The sequence below is a fragment of the Marmota monax genome, unplaced genomic scaffold (assembly GCF_021218885.2).
Source record: "Marmota monax isolate L192 unplaced genomic scaffold, Marmota_monax_Labrador192_F-V1.1 WCK01_AAM20220418_F8-fsc00145, whole genome shotgun sequence".
NCBI classification, from domain to species: Eukaryota; Metazoa; Chordata; class Mammalia; order Rodentia; family Sciuridae; genus Marmota; species Marmota monax.
Genome location: NW_026695201.1, coordinates 4,434,877 through 4,459,598, shown reverse-complemented (window position 1 = coordinate 4,459,598; position 24,722 = coordinate 4,434,877). Strand labels below are relative to the sequence as shown.

The following is a 24,722-nucleotide window of genomic DNA, read 5'->3' as shown; positions in this document are numbered from 1 at the left end:
CTCCCCCCTCCCCCACCCTTACTCCCACTCCCATGCTTGGGAGAATGGGGCTGGGATATGCACTGAGTGTTGCACTTTTTTAGGTAGGGAGGCAAGCTGAATGAGCCAGGAGGTCCAGAACTCAAGCCTAATCCAGTAGGTACAATACCACCTCTCCTTCCAGCTCCTAAAGGAGATGTCCAGACCCAGACTTTGATTATTATTATTTTTTCAATGCCAGTGCTGCTCAGTCCTCAGCATAATTTCAGTTTTCATGAAATAAACAGTGACTATATAAAATCCCATTTTTCTGAAAATGAAATCTCAGCTCAGGTGAAAGTTTCTTCTTTACCAAGAATTTGATTCTGTGTTCTATTGAGAATCAAGGTTCTCCAAGTGAAGGAAGCCGTGCTTGGATCCTCCTTACAAATCACAGTAGCATCACCTCACAATGCTGTGGTGTGTGTGTGTGTGTGTGTGTGTATGTATGTATCTGCCTGTCTGAATTCATGAAAGTCAAAACTTAAGACTGTGGGTGACCCAAATTGCCATACAGGTCAGGCCTACGATGCTGGAACACAGGCAGATGCTGGCGCAACTTTTGCAGAAAGTTGAGGTCAATTCGGGCAAGGCAGAGTCCTGGCCCTTCAGAGCAACGGGCCACCACTGTTCCCCAGGGGTCTACCACCATGCTGTGGCCATAACTTGCTCTTTTCTCATGATGGCGTCCACACTGTGCAGCTGCTACAACGTAGCACTGAGTTTCAATGGCACGGGCCCGAAGCAATACCTGAGGATGAGATATGTGTTAAGTACATGTAGCAACTACTAGGGAAGTGATAGGAAATGAATGTTACAGGCTGATCTACTCATTAAAACCATTGTATTTTGGTACTGGGGACTGAACCCCAGATTCTTTACCACTGAGTACATCCCCAGCCTTTTAAAATTTTGAGATGGGATCCTGTTTTGTAAGTTGCAGAGACTGGCCTCAGACTCGCAATCCTCCTGCCTTAGCCTCCCAAGTAGTTAGGATTACAGGCAAGTGTTACTGGCTGTGCACATTGTAACCATTCTGATAATTAATTAGCAATGATTTACCAATACCAAATTAACTGTATGATAATGTGAAAGGGAACTATCTAAAAAATGAATTTTCCCACTAAGTGGGAATAGGAAGAAAAATCTTTCAACTAGTTAGGCTAAAGGAGAATGAGGTTAAAAGAAGGCCCTTGCCAGGTGTGGTGATGCAAACCTGTAATCCCAGGGATTTAGGAGGCTGAAGCAGGAGTATCCCAAGTTCAAAACTCAGCAAATTAGTAAGGCCCTAGTCAACTTAGCAAGACAATAGTGCATGCCTATAACCCCAGCAACTCAGGAGACTGAGGCAGATCATTGCAGGTTTGAAGCCAGTCTCAGCAACTTAGTAAGATACTGTCTTAAAAAATAAAAAGGACTGGGGATGTGACAGAGTGGTTAAGCACCTGTGGGTTCAATCCCTGGTACTAAAAACAAAAAAAAAAACCCTAAAGTTTTGAAGAGGTGTCCTCTTACCTCCCAGTGGGCAGGGCCTGTAACAGATCCAAAAGCTGAAGGGTAGGTGAGTATTTCTGCTCCAGCTTGAGCCAATGCCAGAGAGAGTTCTGGGAACCGCATGTCATAGCAGACAGCTAGACCAATCTGAAATGAAAAAGAGAATACTTAGCCTCCTTGTCCTTTTTGTCATAGTGTGTAGTACCTCCATTACCCCACTCCTCAGGGGTTTCTATATGCCATTGCTACTTCAATATATTCCTATTCCCTTTTTTCTCCTTCCACTTCCATCTCACGACTCTTACCTTGCCTGCTGGTGTGCTGACAGGTGACTCAAGACTGGGCCCAGGCAGGGTAGAATTGCTTTCCCGCATAGGCTCCTGCCCTGGAATCTCTATATCACACAGATGTGTCTTCCTATAGGTGGCCACTATTGATCCTAGAGTAAGAGGGAGAAGAAATTCTCAGTGCTGGTGTTCTAGAAGCCCAAGTTAGCTGCTCCTCTCAAGGAGGAGATAGTACCAAACAAATCTGAAGAATCTGGGTTTAGATAGAAGAGCCTGGGAAGAGGCAGGCTAAAGGTTTATGAGATCTCACCCTTGCTGTTCAGAAGCACATGACAATTGTAGATCTTCTGAGTCTGCTCCCAGTCTTGGCCACGCTCATGGAAACCACCCAAGGACAGCCAGATTCCACATTCCCTGGGGGGAGGGGAGACTGACAACTCTTCTCAAGGCCCTACTCTCACATCTGGCAATCCAAGAACACTGTCTATGGAAGATTCTACCTCTCCCTCCCCCTTTCCCGATACCTGGCAAGCTGGGTGTATTCTCCCAGAAGGTTCCCACTCAAAGGCTCAGACAGGCGTAGGGACTCTGCAGAGTCTCGAGCAATGTAATCAAATGCCTCAGGCAGGAAAGCCAAACAAGCACCCAGTCTGGCAGCTTCTCGAACCAGCTCAGCACATGTTTTGAAGTTCTGTTGCTTGTCTGGTGTAGATGTTACCTGGCACACTGCCACCAGGGGCAATTCCCAGGAAGAAGAGGAGTTGGCCATGGGCCTGGGTCTATGAATGGCACAGACAGGATTAGATTTCCTAGCAGGGGGGAAACTCAAGTTTAATGACTTATGTGGGGAGGCAGGAAGGCCTTTTTTTCTTTTTTTGGTACCAAGGATTGAACCAAGGGTCACTTAACCACTCAGCCACATCCTCAGCCTCCCAAGCCACTGCTGTTACAGATGTGCATCACCCTAACAGGCCTGACTTCGTTTTGATTCTGCTCTTATAGGGCATACTAACCCAGGGATAAGGGAGCTCCCCAGTTGAATGTGCTTTGGATGTCTTGATACCTCTGCTCCCCACCATTCAGTTAACAAACTGAATGTGAGCATCTACTTTGTGCCGGGCAGTAAGGATATAATAAAACATGTTACCTGGGCTGGGCACAAAGTCCTGAGAGTCGAGATATCCAAAGTCCGGGACGCAGAAGGGACAGGAGCTGGTGATGACGTATGGTGATGAAGCCCAGCCTGAGAGAGGAAGGTGAAAAATCAGGACACCAACCCTTATTCATGCAATACATTTCTAGGATTCTCTGGCATCTACCCTTCATACTGTTAAGGTGAATCAGGGCCCTGCCAGTAAAAAAATCACCCATGTCTTCAGAAACACTTTTTACTGTAAGTAATTACGGGCTATGGAAAGAGTTCATAAAGTGGGAAGATCGAGTAGGGTTCTTTGATGGCGCTTGAATAACTCAACTTCCAGTGACCTCACGTTAAACTGAAGCCCTTTTCCTCTGCCAAACGTTTCCGCAGATCAAAAGTCATCTCAGAGCCGGGCGCAAGCCTGTAATCCCCAGAGGCTGGGGAGGCTGAGGCAGGAGGATCGCGAGTTCAAAGCCAGCCTCAGCCAAAAAAAAAAAAAAAAAAAAAAAAAGCATGGCGCTAAGGAACTCGGTAAGACCCTGTCTCTAAATAAAATACAAAATAGGGATGGGGATGTGGCTCTAAGGTCGAGTGACCCTGAGTTCAATCCCCGGTTACCGCCCCCCTCCAAGGGAAACTTTTGTAGTTTTCCCAAACCTCTGTTCTCGACTATGCACAGCTTTACTATCTCAAAGCACATTCACCCGGAACCTCTGAAGGGAAGTTCACCCTCCTTAGTCCTCCCCCAACCCCCGCGCCCCGCTGCCCACCCGGAGGTAGGCAAGGGGCAGAGGATCAGATCCCCCGACTCGCACCCCCACCCTCCACTTAGCGCGTCCTTCCCAGCCTCTCCTCGGGGCAGAAATCTCGGTTGCACAAGTTAAAGCACCGCAGGTGGAATTCACTGCAGCGGTCGGCACTGGGAGTAAGCCCTACATGAAGGTAGAGCCAAAACCACGCAGGAGCGGACCCGAAGAACGTCCTGTAGCCAGCAGCGCCGGAGGAGTGGGCGGTAACTCCTAGACCGGACGTGACGCAAGGCGTGGGCTGAGCTGCGCAAGCCGGAAACCCAGTAGGCTGCGAAGATGGCGGAGAGTAGCGGTCGCGCCGGCAAGAGCAGCGGGAGCGGCGCGGGGAAGGGGGCGGTGTCGGCCGAGCAGGTGAGGAGCCGAGAGCGCAAAAGAGGGTACCTGGCCGAGTCTGGAGTCGATGAGCGAGATGCGGGTCTGTGGCAGGTGCTAGCCTTTATGCTAGTCCCACATTTGCGTGACCACCCTGAGAGGGGAGGGTCCTCGGAGAAGCTAGCCGAATCTCTAGGGAGAGAGTAGGCGGGTGGGTAGGTGAGAGCCACTCCCCCTGGGGGTGCTGGATGAGTCTGGGAGAGGAGAAAGCCCCGGGATACAGGATCTGGGAGGATGCCAGGTTTAGATAGATTGTCGTTTTTCATGCCTCTCCTCAGCACCCTAAATAGGATATAGTTGGACATGGCAGCTCCTAATGAATTTCATAGGGTTAATCAACGGACTAATGGTGTAGTCTTTTACATGACACTGAAACCACGTTGACCCACGTTGACAACCGCCGGCAATCCGCAGAGCCACGTGACTAACATACTCGAACAGTCTAGTATTCTATACTGTTTTGATGTGGGAGTCAGGTACTAAATTGACTTTCTTTAGATGCCAGAAATCTTTTTTTTTAATCTGCTGAATTTTTCCACAGTTCCTAACGTAGGAATGTCTGGTAAATTAATCAGAAAGTCCTTTGTGGCTCGTGATTTGCCAATAGTGGGGCTAGTGTTTAATCGGAGTGGGAAGAAATCTACACAATAAAAATGAAAACAGAGCTGGGGTTGTGGCTTAGTTGGTGGAGCGCTTGTCTAACTGGTGTGAGGCACTGGGTTTGATCCTTAGGGCCACATAAAAATTAAAAATAATAAGGTATTGTGTTCATCTACTATAAAATATTTTAAAAAATGAAAACAGCTAAATGACATTTATTTTAATTAAAGGTTCATTTATTAGCTTTTTGTCGAACAATTAATAAAGGCAAATATATTTCCATAAAGATTTTTAAAACTGCCCTTACCAAAGACTGTACTCTGGTGGAGTAAATAAGACGTGCAAAATGTGAATACAAGGTGGAAGATAAGTATTCCAAGAGAAGTATAAAGTGCTGTGGGATTTGTGTGAGGAGGAACCTAGTACTTTTTGAGGGCCTACCATTTCCTAGGCACCAGTGGCTACAGGGAAACAGGTGAGTGAAACACACCTTGTCTTTAAGTTGCTCACAGACTTGAGAAAAGATAAGCCAAACAATAAGAATTTATGTGTTGTGCCTAAAGTCTTGCCTTTTTATAACAGCTAGAGAAAATACTCCTAACTGATCAAGGTTATGAGATTTTGGTAGGTGGGTAGAAAAAAAAGAAGCTATGGTATAGTGGGTATATAAGAGCATTCTTATACACTGGGGGACAGATAGACCTTGATTTAAATTCTATTTTTATTATTTAATTTTTATATACCAACTCCCATGAGTTATTTCTCAGCCTTCTTTATTTGTAAAAATTTAACGGTACTCTCCTTATCAGTGTATTTAGAGGATTTGGCAACACAATTCATGCAGTTTTTGCACAGTGATTTAAGTACAGTGTGTGTTTAATAAATGTTAGCTTTGTTTTTTAGAGAAGAAATTTCTTCAGCTTAATTCTAAATGATGAGAAAAGTTAAGCAAAGAAAGAAGTGAAAGATTTTCTAAATAGAGATAAATTGTGTTCAGAAGCACAGAAGCATGAAACTGCTGGGCATGTTTGGAATGCAGGTACTGCAAGACTTGAATATGGAGAGAAAGGGATAAAAGAGGAAATATAGAATGTTTCTTAAATTTCTGTCTTTGGTGGGTAATGATACCAAAGGAAAATGAGCAGGTTTAGGGAGAAAGTCACATTTGTTTTAGGTCTTTTTTTTAGGCTGGGAGTGGGATGTTGGGAAGGTGTACCAGGGATTGAACTCAGCAGCACTCGACCACTGAGCCACATCCCCAGCCCTAGTTTGTATTTTATTTTATTTATTTATTTTTGTTTGTTTTGTTTTGTACTGGGGATTGAACTCAGGGGTTCACTGAGCTACTTCTCCAGCTTGCTTATTTATTTATTTATTTTTAATATTTATTTTCTAGTTGTAGGTGGACACACAATATCTTTATTTCATTTTTATGTGGTGCTGAAGATTGAACCCAGTGCCTCACCACCACCAGGCGAGCACTCTACCACTGATCCACAACCCCAGCCAGCTTTTTATTTTTTGAGACAGGGTTTTGCTAACTTGCCTAGGACCTCTGAGTTGCTGAGATGGTCTCGAACTTCTAATCCTCCTGCCTCAGCCTCCACAGTCTTTGGGATTACAGGTGTGCTTCATCATTCAAGTAGACAGTTGGATGTATAAATTTTGACTAACAGAAAGTTGTAGTTATGATGAGGGATTGAGTTTATATGGTGGTTGTTTTAGTCAGCTTTTTTGCTGTTGTGACTAAAAAGAAAGGACAAGAACAATTTTAAAAGAGGGAAAGTTTATTTGGGGGCTCATGGTTTCAAAGGTCTCAGTCTATAAACAGCTGTCTGCATTCCTTAGGGCTCAAGGTGATGCTGAACATCATGGCCAAAGAGTTTGTGAAGGGAAGTGGCTCAACACATTACCAGAAAGCAGAAAGTGCCATTTGCCAGATACAAAATATATATACCCCAAAGGTACTCAACTCCCCTAGGGATCCACCTCTTCCATATACACTCTACCTACCTTCAGTTACAACTCAGTTAATCACTATGAGGGAATTAATTCACTAATTGGGTTAAAGCTCTCATAACCCAATCATTTCACCTTTAGAAGCTTTTGGCATTGTCTCACATGAGCTTTTGAGGGACAGCTAATATCTAAACTGTAACAGTTATAATTGAAAACCATCATTTTCTGTGAAAAAGTGGAACAAGGTTGAATTGTTATTTAAGGGATGGTGGAAAAGCTTTTCAAAGGAGATTGACGAAAAGTGATAATGGAGTTCTGAGGATATTTCTCTAGCCTTTGTGTTCTGGAGAGAACACTGAGTGAAAATGTTTATATATTTTTTTATCAGTGCTGCAAATTTGAGACACATATCCTATACAAAGAAGGTGGAGTAAAGTAACATATTATGCAAGGCACTTCACTTGTTTTATCTTCTCTTATTTATTAATGCCATCTGAAGTAAGACTTTTGAATTTTAGAGGCTTTGGTTAACTTACCCAAGGTAAGTAATTGGAAGACTAGGACTTTTAATTGAGAGGCTTGAGTATACACACATACACACATACACACACACACACACATACATATATATGTCTCCCCCACTTAAACCATGGTTCTATTAGAGCTACTTCAGCTGATCTCTGAAGGATTGGTGGATTTTATTTTATTTTATTTTTTGGTACCAGGGATTGAACCCAGGGGCACTAACCACTTCACATCCCCAGGCCTTTTTTGTATTTTATGTAGAGACAGTGTCTCACTAAGTTGCTGAGGCTGGCTTTGAACTTGTGATCATCCTGTTGGGATTGTGGGCATGTGGCACCACCCAGCTGGATTGATGGATTTGAACAGGTGATGATGAAATAGAGAATGTAGTAGGAAGAGGAGAACTGAAGAAAGCACACACTGATACGAAATTAGTGACTGATGAGTCTAGCTAGGTCATTTAGTATGTTATGAAGATGCTTTTAAAGCAAGTTAAATAAGGCCATAGAGGTCATTTCTGCATGGTAACAAATTTGAGGCATTTTTAATGTAAACAATGAGGGAGTCACAGAAGGATTTACATTGTAATATCAATTTTCCCCAGTTGTATAAAACAAAACATTTTTATTGTAGAAAACACAGGAAAAGGTACATACTAAGAAACAAATTACCCATAATCCTATTATCCAGAAGTAACTATCTTACCATTTTGGAGTATATGCTTTCAGAAGTTTGCCCACTTCCTTTGTGCTTTTGTATATATGTGTGGACTAAAAGGGGTGTGTCTCGGTCCATTTTTTATCGTCACAACAATACCAGAGACTGGGTAATTTATAAAGAAAAGAGATTTATTTTGGTTTAAGGTTTTGGAGGCTGGGAATTTCATGGCTATAGCAGTGCATCTGGTATGTGTATTATGACAGAAGGTTAAAGGGCAAGTGAGCACTTGCAGAAAGGAGATAGAACGAAGGGTAGTCTTTATTATATTAACAACCAGCTGTCATAATCCATTCCTACAAGAAAGGCATGATGATCTAGATACCTTTTATTTTTTAATTTACGCTTCCTAGGGGCACTTTACCACTGATCCACATTCCCAGCCCTTTTTACTTCTTATTTGAGATAGGGTATTGGTGAGTTGCTTAGGACCTTGCCAAGTTGTTGAGGCTGGCCTTGAATGTGTCTCAGCCTCCTGAGTCACTGGGATTACAGGTGTGCGCTACCATGCCCCGCTGGTTACCTTTTAAAAACTCTGTCACAGAAGGATCACAGGTTTGAGCAATTCAATTCGGTGAGACCCTGTCTCTAAATAAAACAAAACAGGGCTGGGGATGTGGCTCAGAGGTTGAGTGCCTCTGCATTCACATAAGTTTCAGAGGGGACAAGCCATTCAAACTATAGCATTTCACCCTTGGCTCCCTGAAATTCATGACTGCTTTTTTTTTTTTTTTTTTTTAAAATAAGGACTCTGCTGACTAAGGTATATTCTCAGCCCTGATCTGTAATCTTTTTTTAAAATTTTTTATTTATTTTTTTTTAGTTTTCGGCAGACACACCATCTTTGTATGTGGTGCTGAGGATCGAACCCAGGCTGCACGCATGCCAGGCGAGCGAGCTACCGCTCGAGCCACATCCCCAGCCCCATCATGACTGCTTTTGTGTGTGTGTTTGGAAATTCCCCAGTTGTATAAAACAAAACATAGTATTCTACCCCTGGCTTCCTGAAATTCATGACTGCTTTTGTGTGTGTTTTTGGTTGGGGGATGTATTGGGGGATTGAACCTGTGGCAGCTTTACTATTAGCTAAACCCTCAGCCCTTTTTATATTTTATATTGAGACAGTGTCTCACTAATGTGCAAAGACTAGACTCTGATTTCTGATCTTCCTGCCTCAGCCTCCTGAACTATATATGTGTGTGTGAACTTTCTTTACAACACACCTATAATTCCAGCAGCTCTGGAGGTTGAGGCAGGAGGATCACCATTGGAGACCAGCTTTAGCAACTTAGCAAGATCTCAAACTAAAAATTTAAAAAGGCTGGGGATATAGCTCAGTGGTGAAACAGTTTTGGATTCACTCCCTAGTACCTTCAATAAAAATTAAAATGCAGTTTTTCTATTCCAGTGGTCTTAACTTGTTCCATCACCAACTCAAAAGTTCAGAATCTCATTTGAGAACCTATGAGATGAAAACAAGCTGTTTACTTCCAAAATACAATGGTAAGACAGGTATAGGGTAGATGTTCCCATTCCAAAATGGAGAAATAGGCCAGAAGGAAGGGGTAGCAGGCCTCAAGCAAATCAGAAATCCAAGAGGGCAGACATTAAGTCTTTAAGATTCCATAATATTTTTTCAACTTCTTTAAATGCTGGGGAGGTAGAGGGCAAGGGTAGAAAGTGTCAGGAAGCTTTGCCTCCATGACTTACTTGTCCATGGTTCAGCTTTCTTGGGTTGGAGATGCTCATTGGTGTCTGCAGTTTTCCCAGGCGGACTCTGCACATTGACTGTTTGGGGGTCCTGGCTGCTTCCACAACTTCACTAAGCATTGCCCAAGAAGTTTTTCTCTGGCAACTCTGCCCTTGAAGCGGGTTTCTGTTGGGGCGCCCCTGACTGTCCACTGCGCCCTTTGCAATTAGGTGGAAGAAGCCCATGCTTCCACAGCTCTTTCATTCTACATACATACAGAGTTACTATAACATGGGTGCTGCCAAGGCTTACCGCATCTGCCCTCTGGAGATGCAGTACAAACTGCACCTGAAGCTTCTTGAGCCAGGGTTGAAACATGCTGCGATGTGGAGAGCAGAGGCCTGAGGTAGTAGTACAGGGCAGTGATCTCAAACTTTCTCCTTCAGGACCCTAACATTCAGAGCCTGTCAGGGGAGAGCTCTGAAATGCCTTCAGAGCCTTATTGCCATTGTCTGAAGAACACCATCTGGCTGTCTTCTAGGTGTGCTAATTTCTTTAGCAACTGATTGAATGGCCACACTTTTGTGGGGGAGGGGGTACCTAGGATTGAACTCAGAGGCACTGAGCCACTAGAGATAGGGTGTCACTGAGTTGCTTAGTGCCTCACTAAATTTTTGAGGCTGGCTTTGAACTCATCATCCTCCTGCCTCCACCTTCTGACTGCAGGGATTACAGGTGTGCCACCATACCTGGTTGAGTGGCCACACTTTTGCATGTGTTTTTTTTTGTTGTTGTTGTTGTTGTTTGTTTGTTTTTTTAATCTTTTTTTTTTTAAGTTGGACACAATACCTTTATTTTTATTTACTTATTTTTATGTGGTGCTGAGGATTGAACCCAGGACCTCGCACATGTTAGGCAAGCGCTCTACTGCTGAGCCACAACCCCAGCCCCTGCATGTGTTTTTTTTTTTTCACTCTGTGCATAGCCAGGCTGAATTTTCTAAATTTTTACACTGTGCTTCCCCTTTAATTATAATTCTGCCTGTAGGTTATTGCTTTCCTCTCAAACCTCTGCATGCAGTTAAAAGTAGCTATGTAGGGGCTGGGGTTATGGCTGAGTGGTAGAGCTCTTCCCTAGCACATGTGAGGCACTGGGTTCGTTCCTCAGGACTACATAAAAATAAATAAAATAAAGGTATTGTGTCCAACTACAAATTTTAAAAAGTAGCTATGTAACAGTCTGAATGTTTTGCTGCTTAGCTATTTATTCAGGAATCCTAGTTCATCATGAGTAAGTTTTACTTTCCAGCAAGTCCTAGGGCATGGATACATTGCAGCCAAGTTCTTTGCTAATTTATAATAAGGTTGGCCCTTATTCCAGTTCCTAGTAGGATATTCCTCATTTCTCTCTGGGACTGTATCAGAATGGGCTTTGCTGTCTATATTTCTACCAGTATTCTGGACACAATTACTTAAGTACTCTTTAAGTAGTCCAGGTTTCTCTATGCATCTTGTCTTCTTAACCCCACCAGAATTGCCCTTAATACTCTGGTGTTTGATATCCAGGCTTATTTCATATAACATTCACTTTAAAACTTCTAGCTTTGGGGTCTGGGGATATAGCCCACTTGGTAGAGTGCTTGCCTAATGCACACAGGCACTGGTTCAATCCCCAGTACCACCAGCTATTCCCTAGTTTCAAAGCCACTTCAACATTTTTAGGTATTATTATTACAGCACCCCCTGTCTCTGTGCCATTTTGGTCTCACTGTGTTTTCTGTTGCTATAACAGAATACTTGATAATGAGTAATTTATAAAAGAAAGATATTTATTTTGGCTTAAGTTTGGATTTATCCAAACCAATAGTAGAGGCATTTGGCAAGGGTGTCATAGCAGGGTGGATGGTGACAGGAAAGGGAAGCATGAAAAGAGAAAACATGAGGGCAGCCTGATTTTATAATAACCTGCCGGGTTTCTGTTCTTGTGAGTAAAAGGCTCAGGGGTCACTCCAGTAGAATTGGGCTAACTGGGCTGCACGAAATAACCACACAAGAGACACAAATACCCTTTTCTTTGGGATCACTGTGACTGCTCCTCTGACCTTAAGGGTCCACAGAAAGAGAGCAAGAGCATGTGCTGACCCCTTTTCTTGAGGAGAAGCTATTCAAATGAGGCAAGGGGTCAGGTTTCAGGGGGCTGAGTCTATCTTCATGATGTCCACTGTCAGCAGGTTGACTGACACCTGGGTAGGCCACACCCAAGGGCCCAGTAAGAGAAGGGGACACACACAAGGCACCTCCATGGAAGATTCTATCCTAAACTGGGCAAGGGGTTATATTACAAAGGAACAGGTGAGTGTAGCTTCACCCATGGGGCTGTAGCAAGACACCCATGCACAAGACACAACCCTCCGACCCAAGAAGGATGGGGAAAGCTCTGCCACATTTCTGCAACTGAGTGCCTCAGCACCCAGCTGGGGAGTGTGACTCAGTCACGTGTAAGGTTGGTCTCCCACAATAACCTGCTGTCAGGTTATTATAAAAGATGAAAAAGATTAACTTGTTCTTGCAAGAAAGGCATTAGTCTCATTTGACTACCCAATCACTTCTTAAAACTCTCACCTCCCAATACTGCTACAATGGCAAAGTTCAGCATGAGTTTTGGAGGGTAAAAACATATTTAAACATAACAGGAGGGCATATGTTTTTTACATATTTACATGTTTTATTTATAAAATTAGGATTATACAGTATGTACCGTTTTCTAATCTGTTTTAGGCTTAATGATTTATCTTGAATATTTTTCTATGTCATCCAAGTATTAGGAAGATTGAATTATCAGTGGTGTGTAGAATGGATTTGGAGAGTCCAAAAATAAGGAGATCCTTTAGAAGAATATTGCAGTAGTTCAGATTGGAATAGAAGTCTAAACTAGGGTGATGTCAAAGAGCCTAAGTGAAATTGCTAAGGTAAGTGTAATAAGTTTGGCAGTTTATGACTGTTACTTGGCTTTCTGTTGGTGAGGCAAAAATACCTGAAATAAATAATTTAAAAAGAAGAAAGATTTATTTAGGCTTACAGATCTGAGGTTTTAGTCCATGATCACTTGGCTTTGTGGTTTTGGACATGTGGTAAGGCAGAACATCATGGCAGGGAGTGTGTGGGAAGCAGAGAGAGAAACATACACACCAGGGACAAAATACACCCTTCAAGGGCATACCCCAAGTGACCTGCTGCCTCCAGTTATACCCTACCTCCTAAAGTTCCCACTTCCTCCCAAGAGCCCATTTAGCTGTGAATTCATCAGTAATCCATTGATTAGGTCAGAGCCCTCATGATCTAATCACCTCCTGAGGCCCCACCTCTGAACCCTGCTGCTTTGGGGCACACAGGTACTGGTTTAATCAATTTACAGTCATTTTGCTTGAATCACATTCTCCAAAGTGAAATTAATGAGTCAAAAAATTGTTAACATTTTTACAGCTTTAATTTTTTGAAAGGGATCTTAGGATTATACAGTATGTTCAATGAACTCTGGAGGAACATTTCAGATCAAAACCATAATACTGGCATCAGGGTGTGATCAAAGATGAAAACAGGGTGGTGTCATTAGTAGAAATGGGGGAGACAAGAAGAGAAATAGTTTAAAATGGGGCAAAAGATTATCAGTTCAGCTTTGAACAACCTGAACTTAAGATATTGTGCTACATTTAAATGGAGATGGTAGTAATAATAGTGGCTATTTGTTGACAATTTGTTATATGCTGGATATTAAGTCCTTGATAATTATTTTAATTCTCACAACATTCTATGAGACAGATGTAATCTCTATTTTATTTGTGAAGAAACAAATTTAGAAAAGAAGTAATCTGCTCATGGTTAGACTTTGGAGGCTTTTCTGTCTGATCTACAAACTCCTTCTGTAGCTCAGGTTGAGTACTTGCTTAATTTGTGGGAGCCTCTGTGTTCAATCCCCAGTACTGTTAAAGGGGGGAAAAATGGAAAAAGAATACTAACTGAAGTCAGGAGTAATGGCTCACACCTGTAATTCTAGTAATCCTAGCAACTCTGGAGGCTAAACAGGAGGATCACAAGTTCAAGGCCAGCCTCAGAAACTTATTGAGACCCTATCTCAAAATAAAAAAGAAAAAGGACTGGGGATGTAGCATATTGGTAAAGTGCCACTGGGTTAAATCTCCAGAATCCAACCTCCACCCCTGAAATTTTTTCTTTTCTTTTGTTTAATGAAGAGAAGGAAGGAAGGTATGAGTACCATTAATTGACATAGTAAGGTCTAAAAAGTTTTCTTCCACAGAGAGTTGATACATTTGTCATAAAAGGGGGGCACTACACTGAAAAAAAGGTGGTTAGTGGAGCAAAATCCTGGAAAATGCTTTTCCAGATATATTCAGTCATAATTTTCTTTATCCTGTTCTTCCATTGAACTCATTAAGAGAAAATGTCATGTAAGAAAGACAACCTGGGGGCTGAGGTTGTGGCTCAGTGGTAGAGCGCTTGCCTAGCATACAGGAGGCACTGGGTTTATCCCTAGCACCACATAAAAAAATTAAATAAAGGTATTGTGTCCATCTACAACTAAAAATATTTAAAAAAGAAGACTACCTAAGGACCCTTTGGGGAAAAGGTAGATTTTGTAGGTTTTTTCCTGAATTTATCAAAAACTGTATGGTATTAGCTGGGTGTTTTGGCACATGCCTGTAATTCCAACTACGTGGAAGGCTGAGGCAGGAGTATCACAAGTTTGAGGCCAGCCTTGGCAACTTAGCAAGACCCTGCTTCAGTGCTGCAAAATGACAACAACGAAAAAGTATATGGTATTAAGTAAAAACAGAGAAAAAAAAACAAAAAAGGGACATAAATCAAATGGAAGTAATTTTGTAAGAGATTAATATATGGCAATCCAGGAATGATATATTAATTAAAAATGGATTCTTAGACAAACCTACGTAAAAGTCCCAGTTCTGTAGTTCACTGTGTTGTTTTAACCACTTCTCCATATCCCATCAGCCTTGGTCTCTTGACTTATAAATTGAAAGCACATGCCTTAACAATCATTTGGAGAGGGGACAATGCTAGGAATCAAACCCATGGCCTGATGTTTGCTAGGCAAGTGCTTTGCCACTGAACTGCACTTCCAACCCTGCTTTTGGTTTTTAGAATTAAATGAGATGAAAAAGTCTAGGATAGTATCTGGCACATGATTGGTGTTCCTTTTCTGTCCAAATTACAGAAGGCAGATTATTGTAGGACTATAGAAAAGATGGTATTTAAAAATGTTTCATTTGTATATTTGAAATGTCAAAGAAGATAACAAACAATGGAATGGTAGAAAATAACAATATAAATAGAGAAGATTTCTTATCAAAAATTTAAGGAAGGAATATATATATATATATATTTATATGTGTGCATATAGAAGTTGTTCTCATAGGAATGAGGATGACCAGAAATGCTTTCTAAGAGATTTTGAGTTGAAACCTGAAGAGAAAATTAGACTTAGGCAGAGAAATAAGGAAGGAGAAGTTCAGAAAATTACAACAGGTATGGTGAAGATTCTAAATGAATGCCTGAAGGGAAATGATTAGGGAAACTGCTGCTTTAAGACAGTAACGGTGCTTAGTTAAGGGAGGGAAGGACTGATGGGGAGAGGTAATAAGCAGGTCCTCATGGGGCTTGTTCACCATGTTGAGGAGTTTGGATTTTATCCCTTTAGCTCCAGAAACTGTTGAAGGTTTTAGGCAAAGGAGGAATGTAGTTAGATTTATATTTTAGGTCAATTTTGCCACAGTATGGAGAATGTGTTGAAGGGAGCAAATCTGGAGACAGTGTAGAACTCAAGAGGCTACAGTAGTAGTACAGGTGTTGGAGAAGAGGATGGGTTTGAGGTAGTTAGCAGATAGATGTAATTTACAGGTGAATTGGATGTGGATAGTGAGTCGAGGATGATTCCAAGGTTTTTGGAGTTAAAAGATCCCTTTTGGGACTGGGGTTGTGGCTCAGTGGTAGAGCACTTGCCTAACATGTGTGAGGCCCTGGGTTTGATCCTCAGCACCACATAAAAATAAGTAAATCAAATAAGATATTGTGTCCATTTACAACTAAAAATTAAAAAAAAGAGATCCCTTTCTAAAAATTAAAGCTGTAAAAATGTTAACAATTTTTTGACTCATTAATTTCACTTTTAAGAATGTGATTCAAGCAAAATGACTGTAAAACTTTTGTAGTGTTGGTTCAAAGATATTTAACCCTAGTGTTATTTATTATAGGAAAAATGGAAACAATCTAAATGTCTCAACACAAAGTACAAATCTGTTCCCTAGGAAAAAAGCAGTTTTGAAAAATACATCAATCGAGGGGCTGGGGTTGTGGCTCAGTGGTAGAGTGCTTGCCTGGCACGTGTGAGGCACTGGGTTCGATTTTCAGCACCCCATATAAATAAATAAAATAAAGGTCTATTGACAACTAAAAATTTTTTTAAAAAAAGAGGAAATAAGATAATATTTTAAAAAAAGAACAATACATCAATTGGGGCTGGGGTTGTGACTCAGTGGTAGAGTGCTTGCCTAGCATGTGTGAGGCACTGGGTTGGATTCTCAGCACCATATATAAACAAATTAAAAAATAAAGATCCATTGACAACTAAAAATATATTTTAAAAATACATCAGTTGGATGTAAATGTTATATAGCCCTTAAAAAAATAAGAAATCCATGTCCTGCAGAAAATTGTGTACATGTAAATTACCACAATACAGAGTTAGAGATAAGGAACCCCAGTAAAGAGGCAAGGTTTGCCAGTTGTGGTGGCACACTGCTGTAATCCCAGCAACTCCACAGGCTGAGGCAGAAAGATTACAACAAGTTCAAGGCCAGCCTTAGCAATTTAGTGAAACTCTGTCTCAAAAAATAAAAAGGCTCAGGATATAGGTCAGTGCTAGCCACTCTGAGTTCAGTCCCTAGTGCTGTAAAGGGAAAAAAAAAAGAAAAAAAAAAAAAAGGCAAATATGGCAATGACACTGGAGATTTTAATGGATATAAGAGATTTGACAGTGATTTGAATGGATGGGTTTAAGGGCTTCCATTCACTTCTGGATTTGGTGAGAAAGCCATAATAGTAGTTAATGTATTGCTTACAAAAACTTTTTCACACCTATTAGTTTACATGGTTCAACAACCATTTTCCAGGTAAGAACAGAGGCTCAAAGAGGTTAATCCAGCTTGGTTCTTAGTTCTAGTTGCCCATTAAATATTTGGGAAATACTAAGAATACTAAGGCTTGGGCTTTACCCTCACTGGTTGTTCTGAGACTCCAGTGTTCCATGTTTTTAAAATGCTCTCCAGAGGGTTCTAACATAGCCAACACTGGGAATCATAGAATTAAATGTTTACCAATGTTTTACAGAGGCAAAACTAGGCATGGTGGTGCATGCTTGTAATCGCAGCAACTTGAGAGGCTGGGGCAGGAGTATTTAAAGTTCCAGGCCTCCTGAGCAACTTAACAAGACCCTACCTCAAAATAAAAAGGGTTGGGGTATAGCTCAGTGGTAGAGCACCCCTGGGTTTAATTCCCAGTACTAGGTGGTGGTGGTGGTGGTGGTGGTGGTGGTGGTGGTGGTGGTGGTGATTGGCAGAGATTGGCAGAGACAGAACTTGAAACCTATATCTGAGCCACATGTTTTTCTTCTTCTTTTTTCCTCCCATTTTCTTTCCATATTGCATCTCTTACTTTGCGTCTGGTATTTCATTCCAGACACAGTCATAGACCCCTATACTGGAAGCGATGGTGGTGTTGGTCTTAGTACCCAGTCTAATTTTCATAGTTTTCTTTTTCTCTGTTCATTTTCTGGGGGAACTAGGAACAGGTAAAAATCACTTCCCTGGGCATTTACATATGTTAATTCTTGGTTTTTTTTTTTTTTTTTTTTTTTTTTTGTTTGTTTGTTTTCTTTTTTGCTGTCTCCAGTTTCTCATCCTTGAGTTTCAGTTGAGACATTCTCAGGAAGTCTGTATCAGTTTTATAGGCTACAAAAATGAATTCTGGCCTAATTCTGTGTTTGTGTTTTAAAGGAATGTTTTTGAAGAATGGAGGGTAGCTCACAGAATTGAACACAGTAAAAGGAAAGGCTAAATACTGACCAAAGTTCAAGATTGTGGGCAGCGTTGGGGAACCCAGGAATAGGATCAGAGGGTCATCTCTCTAGAGCCTTTAGGCCCCTTAGCTTCAGTTACCTTTTGTACTTGTCTCTGCCCAGAATTCAGATATCTCTACAGTGTGTGGCAAGGGGCAAGAATCCTGTGATTATTGTCTCACAAGAACCCCACCAAATTAAGGAGGAGGAATTCCTTAAAAATATTCCTTAAAGAAAGAGACAGAAAAATTTCCTCTAAGAAGATACCATGACTTAATCAGATTCTGGATGTTCTCCTAACATCAAATGGCCCACTTTTGGGATATATGTTATTAAATACAACAAAGGATGGACTATTGTGTGTACCCAAGTAGGACTTGCACCTTGGTAAGTATGCCTTCTACCACTGAGGCATACCCCCCATCCCCAAGCTACCCACACACACGCTTTTTTTTGTACCAGGGATTAAACCACTGAGTGCTTAACTACTGAGCCACATCCCCAACCCCCTTCCTTTTTTTTTTTTTTTTTTTTTTTTGGAGATAGGGTCTCACTAGGGTGCTTAAAGTCTCATTAAATTGCTGAGGCTGGCTTCAAACATGCAGTCCTCATGCCTCAGCCTCCTGAGCTGCTGGAATTACAGGTGTGTGCTACTGCTCCCAGTTCCTGAGCTACTCATTAAAAGGCCCTTTCCAGACAGGCATGGTGTTGCATGCCTGTAATCCTGGCTCAGGAGGCTGAGATAGGAGGGTTGTGAGTTCTGAAACCAGCCTCGGCAATTTGGCGAGGTTTTAAGCAACTCGGTGAAACCCTGTCTCTAAATAAAATGCCAAAAAGGGGCTGGGGGCTGGGGATATGGCTTAAGCGGTAGCTTGCTTGCCTGGCATGTGCGAGGCGCTGGGTTCGATCCTCAGCACCACATAAAAATAAAAAAATAAAGATGTGTCCACCAAAAAAAAAACCTAATAAATAAATTTTAAAAAAGGGGGGGGGCTGGGGATGTGGTTCAGTGGTTAATAAGTGCCCCTGAGTTCATTCCCCAGTACCAAAAAAAAAAAAAAAAAAGCCCTTTCTGATAGCCTTCTTTACCTGCAAGTAAGTCTAGACTTTCAGAAAGTACTCCAGTACCTCTCCATCCCTATTTTTGTCACCCAGGCAAGTGCTCTACCACTGAGCTACATCCCCAGCCCCCAGTCCTATGTTATAAATGTCTTCTGCACCAAACTAAAAACTACAAGAAGCCAAAGTACAAATCTGTTCCCTAGCAAATACCTCACACATGGTCAGCTCTCAGAAAGTGTGTAATGGAATGGAATTCCAGACAGATTAAAGGAGATTGCAAACTTTTGTTCCACTCCTTTTTCAAGATAGGTATCCACTATAACACCTGTGTAAAACCTGTCACCCTATGTGCTGTTTTTACTATCTACCATTTCTACTGTCTCCCCTCTCATCTCTTTCTCACACACCTTAGGTAATTGCTGGCTTCAACCGCCTTCGGCAGGAACAGAGAGGTCTGGCATCCAAAGCAGCTGAGCTGGAGATGGAGTTGAATGAGCACAGGTGAAAAAATCAGGGAGAAGCAAATAATAGAAAATTGAATGGGCCATCTTGTGAGGGAGGGTTGCAGTAGTGTGGGTCTGAATTCTGAGGTCCTGCCTTGTCCTCTTCCCAGCCTAGTGATTGATACACTGAAAGAAGTAGATGAAACCCGTAAGTGCTACCGCATGGTTGGAGGCGTCCTGGTGGAGCGGACTGTCAAAGAGGTGCTGCCTGCTTTGGAGAATAACAAGGAACAGGTGAGCAGGAGTCCTTACGTAGTAGGTTGGGCAACAAAGGGGTAAAGAAGAAGGGAGCCTAGGGATTTAGGGAAGATGGTGGCAGAAAGTCTGCAAAGAAAATCATATTGAAGACTAAATCCTTAGACAAGAAGAGTTGCTGGCTTCAATTACCCTTTCCGTGGGCTCTTTCATGTGGTTGAATTGGATGGGGGATTAGAGGATTGTTTCTTTATGGACACTTTTATCAAAATCATCTGAACAACTAGTTTAAAATGGAACTTTCAGGACCCTCTGAATCAGAGCCTTGGGGATGCTGTGACATTTTAAAAACAAGCAGCTCAGGTGATTCTTATGTATATTAAAGTCTGTAAACCACTGTGTTTGAGAAGGGGTCACTTTACTGTCTGGCTTCCACTATTAACACTCGGTTAAAGATGAGGTTAGAAGTGTCTTTCACTTCCTTTAACTATAGTTCATTCCAGATATGGCAAAGGGAGACCTAAAATTCTGATGTACTTCTTGTTGTTTGCCCTGTAGATACAGAAAATCATTGAGACACTGACACAGCAACTTCAGGCAAAAGGAAAAGAACTGAATGAATTCCGGGAAAAGCACAACATTCGTCTCATGGGGGAAGATGAGAAACCAGCAGCCAAGGAGAACTCAGAAGGGGCTGGGGCCAAGACCAGCTCAGCTGGAGTGTTGGTCTCCTAGGGAACAAGACCTCTGCATTTTTTTCTACCCTGACTCCCACTTCTGATCTCTTTATTGTTATTATTATTTTCTCTGCTATTGTAATATTTTTTTTTTTTGTTAATTAAATGTTTTGGTCAGAATGCTTAGCTGTAGCTTGGAACTTTCTCCCAATTAGGGGTGGAAATTGCTTAAGGGCAAGGGACAGTGTATGATTTGTGAGTTTTGTTTCCATGGGGTTAATGGCTCACAACCTCAGAACAGACCCAAACTGTCCTTTCCCTTGCAAATAAAGATGTGTCTACTTATTTACTGCCCTTCAAAAAAAAGAAAAAATTTAGAGACAAATGTCGATTCTCAATTGAAATTTAATAAGCACTTGAAATGAGGCAGATAGCAGTAGTGATAATGCTTTATGGGTTTGCAACCAAACAGAGTCTTGGCAGTGTGTTTGACACTATTTTTTAAATAAAGAGGTCCAAGATGCAAACCTGTGGGTTAGCTGTCCTGCCATCCTCACCAAAACCCCCAACCAGGTAAAGCTGATCATTCCAAAGACAGGTTCGATGGCCCACACGTTTCAGCCCACGGTCTGCACAGGGGAAGTGGAACCACAGAGGAGATTTGCCTGTTGGATAGGGGCAGAGGATGATTACTGAGGTAGAAATGCACTTTGTCACCCATGGGACTCTTTTTTTTGGCCTGTTAGAAGTTTGACCCAGGAAAGCTCTACCACTGAACTACACACCCAACCCTTTTTATTTTGAGATAAGTCCTCACTAAGTTTACAAAGCTGGCCTGGAACTTGGGATCCTTTTGTCTCAGCCTCCTGAGTAGGTGGGATTATAGGCATGTACTTTTTTTTTTCCTCACTCGATTTGTGGGCCTCTTCAGTAGACCCACAAATATTCTGTGTACTCCTTGTAAACGAATTCCTCCTCCCTACCCCATAATTGTTTTTGTTTGTTTGGTACCAGAGATTGAGTCCAGGGGCACTAAGCCACATTCCAGCCCCTTTTTAAATTTTTATTTATTTTTTTGGTACCAGGGATTGAACCAAGGGGCACTCGACCACTGGGGTACATCCCCAGACCATTTTTTGTATTTTATTTACAGGCAGGTCTCACTGAATTGCTTAGAGCCTCGCTAAGTTGCTGGGGCTGGCTTTGAACTCAAAATTCTCCTGCCTCAGCCTCCTGAGCCACCGGGATTACAGGCATGCCACTGGCCCTCCATACTCTTTCTGTAGTATATAGATTCTCCTCTCTTCCCACCTCCCCTCACTTCCCTTCAGCCATTAGTTTGACTCTCACGGGTATCATAGATGTAGAGGTCATTGCAGATGGTGTCTCTAGCTCTGGTCAGACTTTCTCCACCAAACAGCACAGCAAAAGGCCCCACCACAGAACATGAGTGATGACGCAGTCCCCGGGGTCCTTGCCGGGACCCCTGCCCGTTGCTCACAAGCCTTGCAAGCTGTTCCATCAAACGAGGGGCAATAGGAGGTTCCTCCTTGGGGGAGAAAGAAGGGACTGTCTGTAGGGTTTTGGGCCTCACAATTTTAACCCCCCTTAGTGATGTGAGCAGATAATACCTTAATCTTCCCTTGACTCCATTGCCCAGCTATTTCTGGTTCAGCGGAGTTGCAACCCCCAAAGAGCAATAACTGATGACCAGGGTGGGGCCCAGGAGTTTGGAGCAGGGCGGCACAGTGACCTGAGCGGGAGACTGTGTGGTAGTCTTCTTTGTAGCTGTGGATATGCAGAAATTCAGCTCTGAGTGGGGTTTTCGGGAAATGTAAATTTACTGCCTTTTCCCCACTACCCTTGCAGAGGACAGAGAGGATGCCTGGGTAGATCCCAGGGAAAAGCAAGGTTATAGAGGGTTCAGCTATTTTAGACAGAGGAAAGAGGGTGGTAGGGCGAGGATATGGATTATTTGCCTGAAAAGTTTAATTTTTGCTTTCCCAAAGTGTAATGAAAGGTTTTGGGCAGGGGATACCATACCAATAGGTGCGGGCACTCGGGTCCAGAGTTAAGGTGTAGATGCTTCCATATCGTCGCTGAGTGCGGGTACCACCCTCTCGGCCAGCCACCCTCAACTCCCGATCGGAAAGGCGAGTGCAGGTGTGACTACTGAGGCCAGCAGGAGGGCAGTTGTCAGGGGTCGCCGTCCACGCTTCCCACACTCCATGCTCTGTGTCCAGCACCTTCACTGTGGCCAGGCGTCGCGACCCGTCCCAGCCGCCCACCACGCAGAGCCAACGCCCGCCCACGTTTGCCGCGTCGTGGTGACTGAGCAGGGGGCTGTCCCTGGCTTCCAGCCGTACAGCCTGGCCCCCAGTCGGGTCGAAGACCACCGTATCACTGCTGGGCTTTCTCGCTCCACCTGTTAGAAGACCCCCCACCAGATAGAACCGTCCCCGCAGTTCGGTGCACGAATGGAAGGCCCGAGCCAGGAGTGCGTCTCGAGCCACCGGCCTCCAGCTCCAGCCTGAGACCTCCACCCGACTCGGGGGCATCGCCACCGCCATGGGTGCCGAGAAAGCAGCGGGGTCTGCGTCCCGTACCGCACCCTTACATACGAGGCCAGGCACTTTTCCTTCCGTGAGCCTCCCTGGGAACCTTCCCTCTAGGACACCGGCCCAGGTCCCCCACCTCAAGTCGGTGCCTCCTCTCCGCGGTCGCTTAGCAACCACTGCAGTGACTGCAGCGCGACCGCTGCAAACTGAAGGTCGCAAAGCGCCGGTTACCATGGAGACAGGAGACCTGGGGAGCTACCAGGAGTGATAACGGTAGTATCGCTCAGGCGACAGCAGATGTGCTTTGTCAATCATAATCCTGAAAGATTGTTAACCTCAGAAAGTCGAGAAGTATCCAGCTCCTCAGAAGAATCCCTGTTAGCTGACTTGACACCTGAGTTTCAGGTGAAGCGCCACCGGGACGGGGAGGGACTGGGTCCTTTTGGCTTCAATGTCTCCAACTTGGATTGATTTCCTAGGGATGAGGCAGGAAGCACTAACGTGTCAGAGGGTGAGGAAGTGAAAGTGGACTGAGCACTGACCTGGGAGTCACGAGATTGGGTAGTCCCAGATATTCCCAACTCTCTAGGTCCTTTCAGCTTTCTCATTTATGAAATGAGATATTGGTTTCTCTCAGGTGTTTTCTTTACCATTCGGTGGTAAAGGCCTTGAAGGTCCTGATTGGGTGCGAGAGTCCTCTAAGCTCTGGCCACTAGAGGGTAGTAGAACCCAGTCTGTCAGGGATGGGGATGGGGATGGAGGGAATGATGTGTGTGTGTGTGTGTGTGTGTGTGTGTGTACGTGTGCTTGGTTTAGTTGGGGTCTGGGAGGGAAAATCCCTTAGGGATACTTGAGGCTTAGACGAGTTTTAACTACAGAGTCCTGGGAAGAATAACTTTTTATTTCATTTTGTCTCATCAGACTCCAACAACTTATGGAAACTGAGGCACTGTGCATTTGGAACTCAGGATTAAGGGCAGGGAGTTTCTCCTGATAAGATCCAGGGCAGAGGAAGCTGCCCAGCCTTAGAAGATGGGTGGGGGTGAAGTTGAGGAGGAGTGAGAAAAACACATTCCTGCCCCTCCCTCATATTTTCCTTTTATTCAAGGCAGGTTTCTGAACTTCTTAACTCTGTCCCTTCAGGACCCAGTGAAGAATGAAGAGGCCCAGATCTAAACAGACTAATTTCAGCTGTGGGAGAAAATGCAGACATATTTCGTAGCCCAGCTGGTGTAGACAGAAATAGGATCTGTTTCTGCCCCAGGGTTGAGTTGTAAGTGGGAATGACGGCTTCTATTTTTGCCTTTGGTTTCTACCCATCAACTTGCTTCCCACTATGCCAGAGAAACTGAGGTCATAGAGAGTGGGCAAGGCACTAGGACAAGGTGGCACACATCTGTGATATCAGCAACTCGGGAAGCTGAGGCAGGAGGATCTCAAGTTCTAGGCCAGCCTGGGCAACTTAGTGAGATCCTGTCTCAAAATAAAAATTAAAAGAACTGAGGATGTAGCTCAGTGGTAAAGGATCCCTGGGTTCAATCCCTAGTACTACAAAAACAAACTAGAGAGAGAGAGAATATACACCAAGGCTTCCGTGGGGGTGGACATATAATTCAGGGGGCTGACAGTATAGCAGGGCTTTTTCCCTCTTGATTCCAACTCTTGGTCCTCAGAGAAAACAGCATAGAGAGGGTATGGGTAGGAAGGCACAGACTAGAAGATTATCAGTCTGTGATAATCTTAGCTTTCTGATCAGGTGGGTTTCCCACCTGATCAGAAAGCTAAGATTCAGCAATCTCAAGAGTTGCTGCCCAACTATAGCTTTCCCTATGCCTCTCAGGCAAGATTCTCAGTTTTCCAAGATCATGCTAAAAATCTCTTTAAAAAGCAACAAGGCTGGGCAAGGTGGTACATATCTGTAATCCTAGGGAGGCTGAGGCAGGAGGATCACAAGTTCAAGGCTGGCC

At 43.3% G+C, this 24,722-nt stretch overlaps 3 protein-coding genes across 9 annotated transcripts; 1 reads left to right on the top strand and 2 right to left on the bottom strand.

The window, feature by feature from the left end:
• Positions 1–186: 186 nt before the first annotated feature.
• On the bottom strand, positions 187–3,997 carry Nit1 (nitrilase 1). 6 transcript variants are annotated; one of them, XM_046428944.2, is made up of 7 exons: positions 3,911–3,997; positions 2,947–3,042; positions 2,324–2,578; positions 2,110–2,213; positions 1,818–1,951; positions 1,534–1,659; positions 187–769 (listed from the first exon to the last, which is right to left on the bottom strand). In XM_046428944.2, the coding sequence occupies exons 3-7, from the start codon at positions 2,566–2,568 to the stop codon at positions 503–505; spliced, it is 876 nt and encodes a 291-aa protein (XP_046284900.1). In that variant the 5' UTR covers positions 2,569–2,578; positions 2,947–3,042; positions 3,911–3,997; the 3' UTR covers positions 187–502. The 6 variants fall into 6 exon arrangements, with proteins under 6 accessions (XP_046284900.1, XP_046284896.1, XP_046284898.1 ...); XM_046428940.1 differs by having other exon boundaries at positions 3,877–3,970; XM_046428942.2 differs by having other exon boundaries at positions 3,756–3,951.
• Pfdn2 (prefoldin subunit 2) lies at positions 3,969–20,377 on the top strand. The gene is made up of 4 exons (XM_046428954.2): positions 3,969–4,100; positions 19,235–19,323; positions 19,436–19,559; positions 20,079–20,377. The coding sequence occupies exons 1-4, from the start codon at positions 4,026–4,028 to the stop codon at positions 20,253–20,255; spliced, it is 465 nt and encodes a 154-aa protein (XP_046284910.1). The 5' UTR covers positions 3,969–4,025; the 3' UTR covers positions 20,256–20,377.
• A 207-nt stretch (positions 20,378–20,584) lies between these two features.
• Positions 20,585–22,943, bottom strand: Klhdc9 (kelch domain containing 9). 2 transcript variants are annotated; one of them, XM_046428938.2, is made up of 4 exons: positions 22,241–22,940; positions 21,829–21,985; positions 21,548–21,746; positions 20,585–20,862 (listed from the first exon to the last, which is right to left on the bottom strand). In XM_046428938.2, the coding sequence occupies exons 1-4, from the start codon at positions 22,765–22,767 to the stop codon at positions 20,699–20,701; spliced, it is 1,047 nt and encodes a 348-aa protein (XP_046284894.1). In that variant the 5' UTR covers positions 22,768–22,940; the 3' UTR covers positions 20,585–20,698. The 2 variants fall into 2 exon arrangements, with proteins under 2 accessions (XP_046284894.1, XP_046284895.1); XM_046428939.2 differs by lacking the exon at positions 20,585–20,862 and having other exon boundaries at positions 21,586–21,786; positions 22,241–22,943.
• Between the last annotated feature and the right edge of the window lie 1,779 nt (positions 22,944–24,722).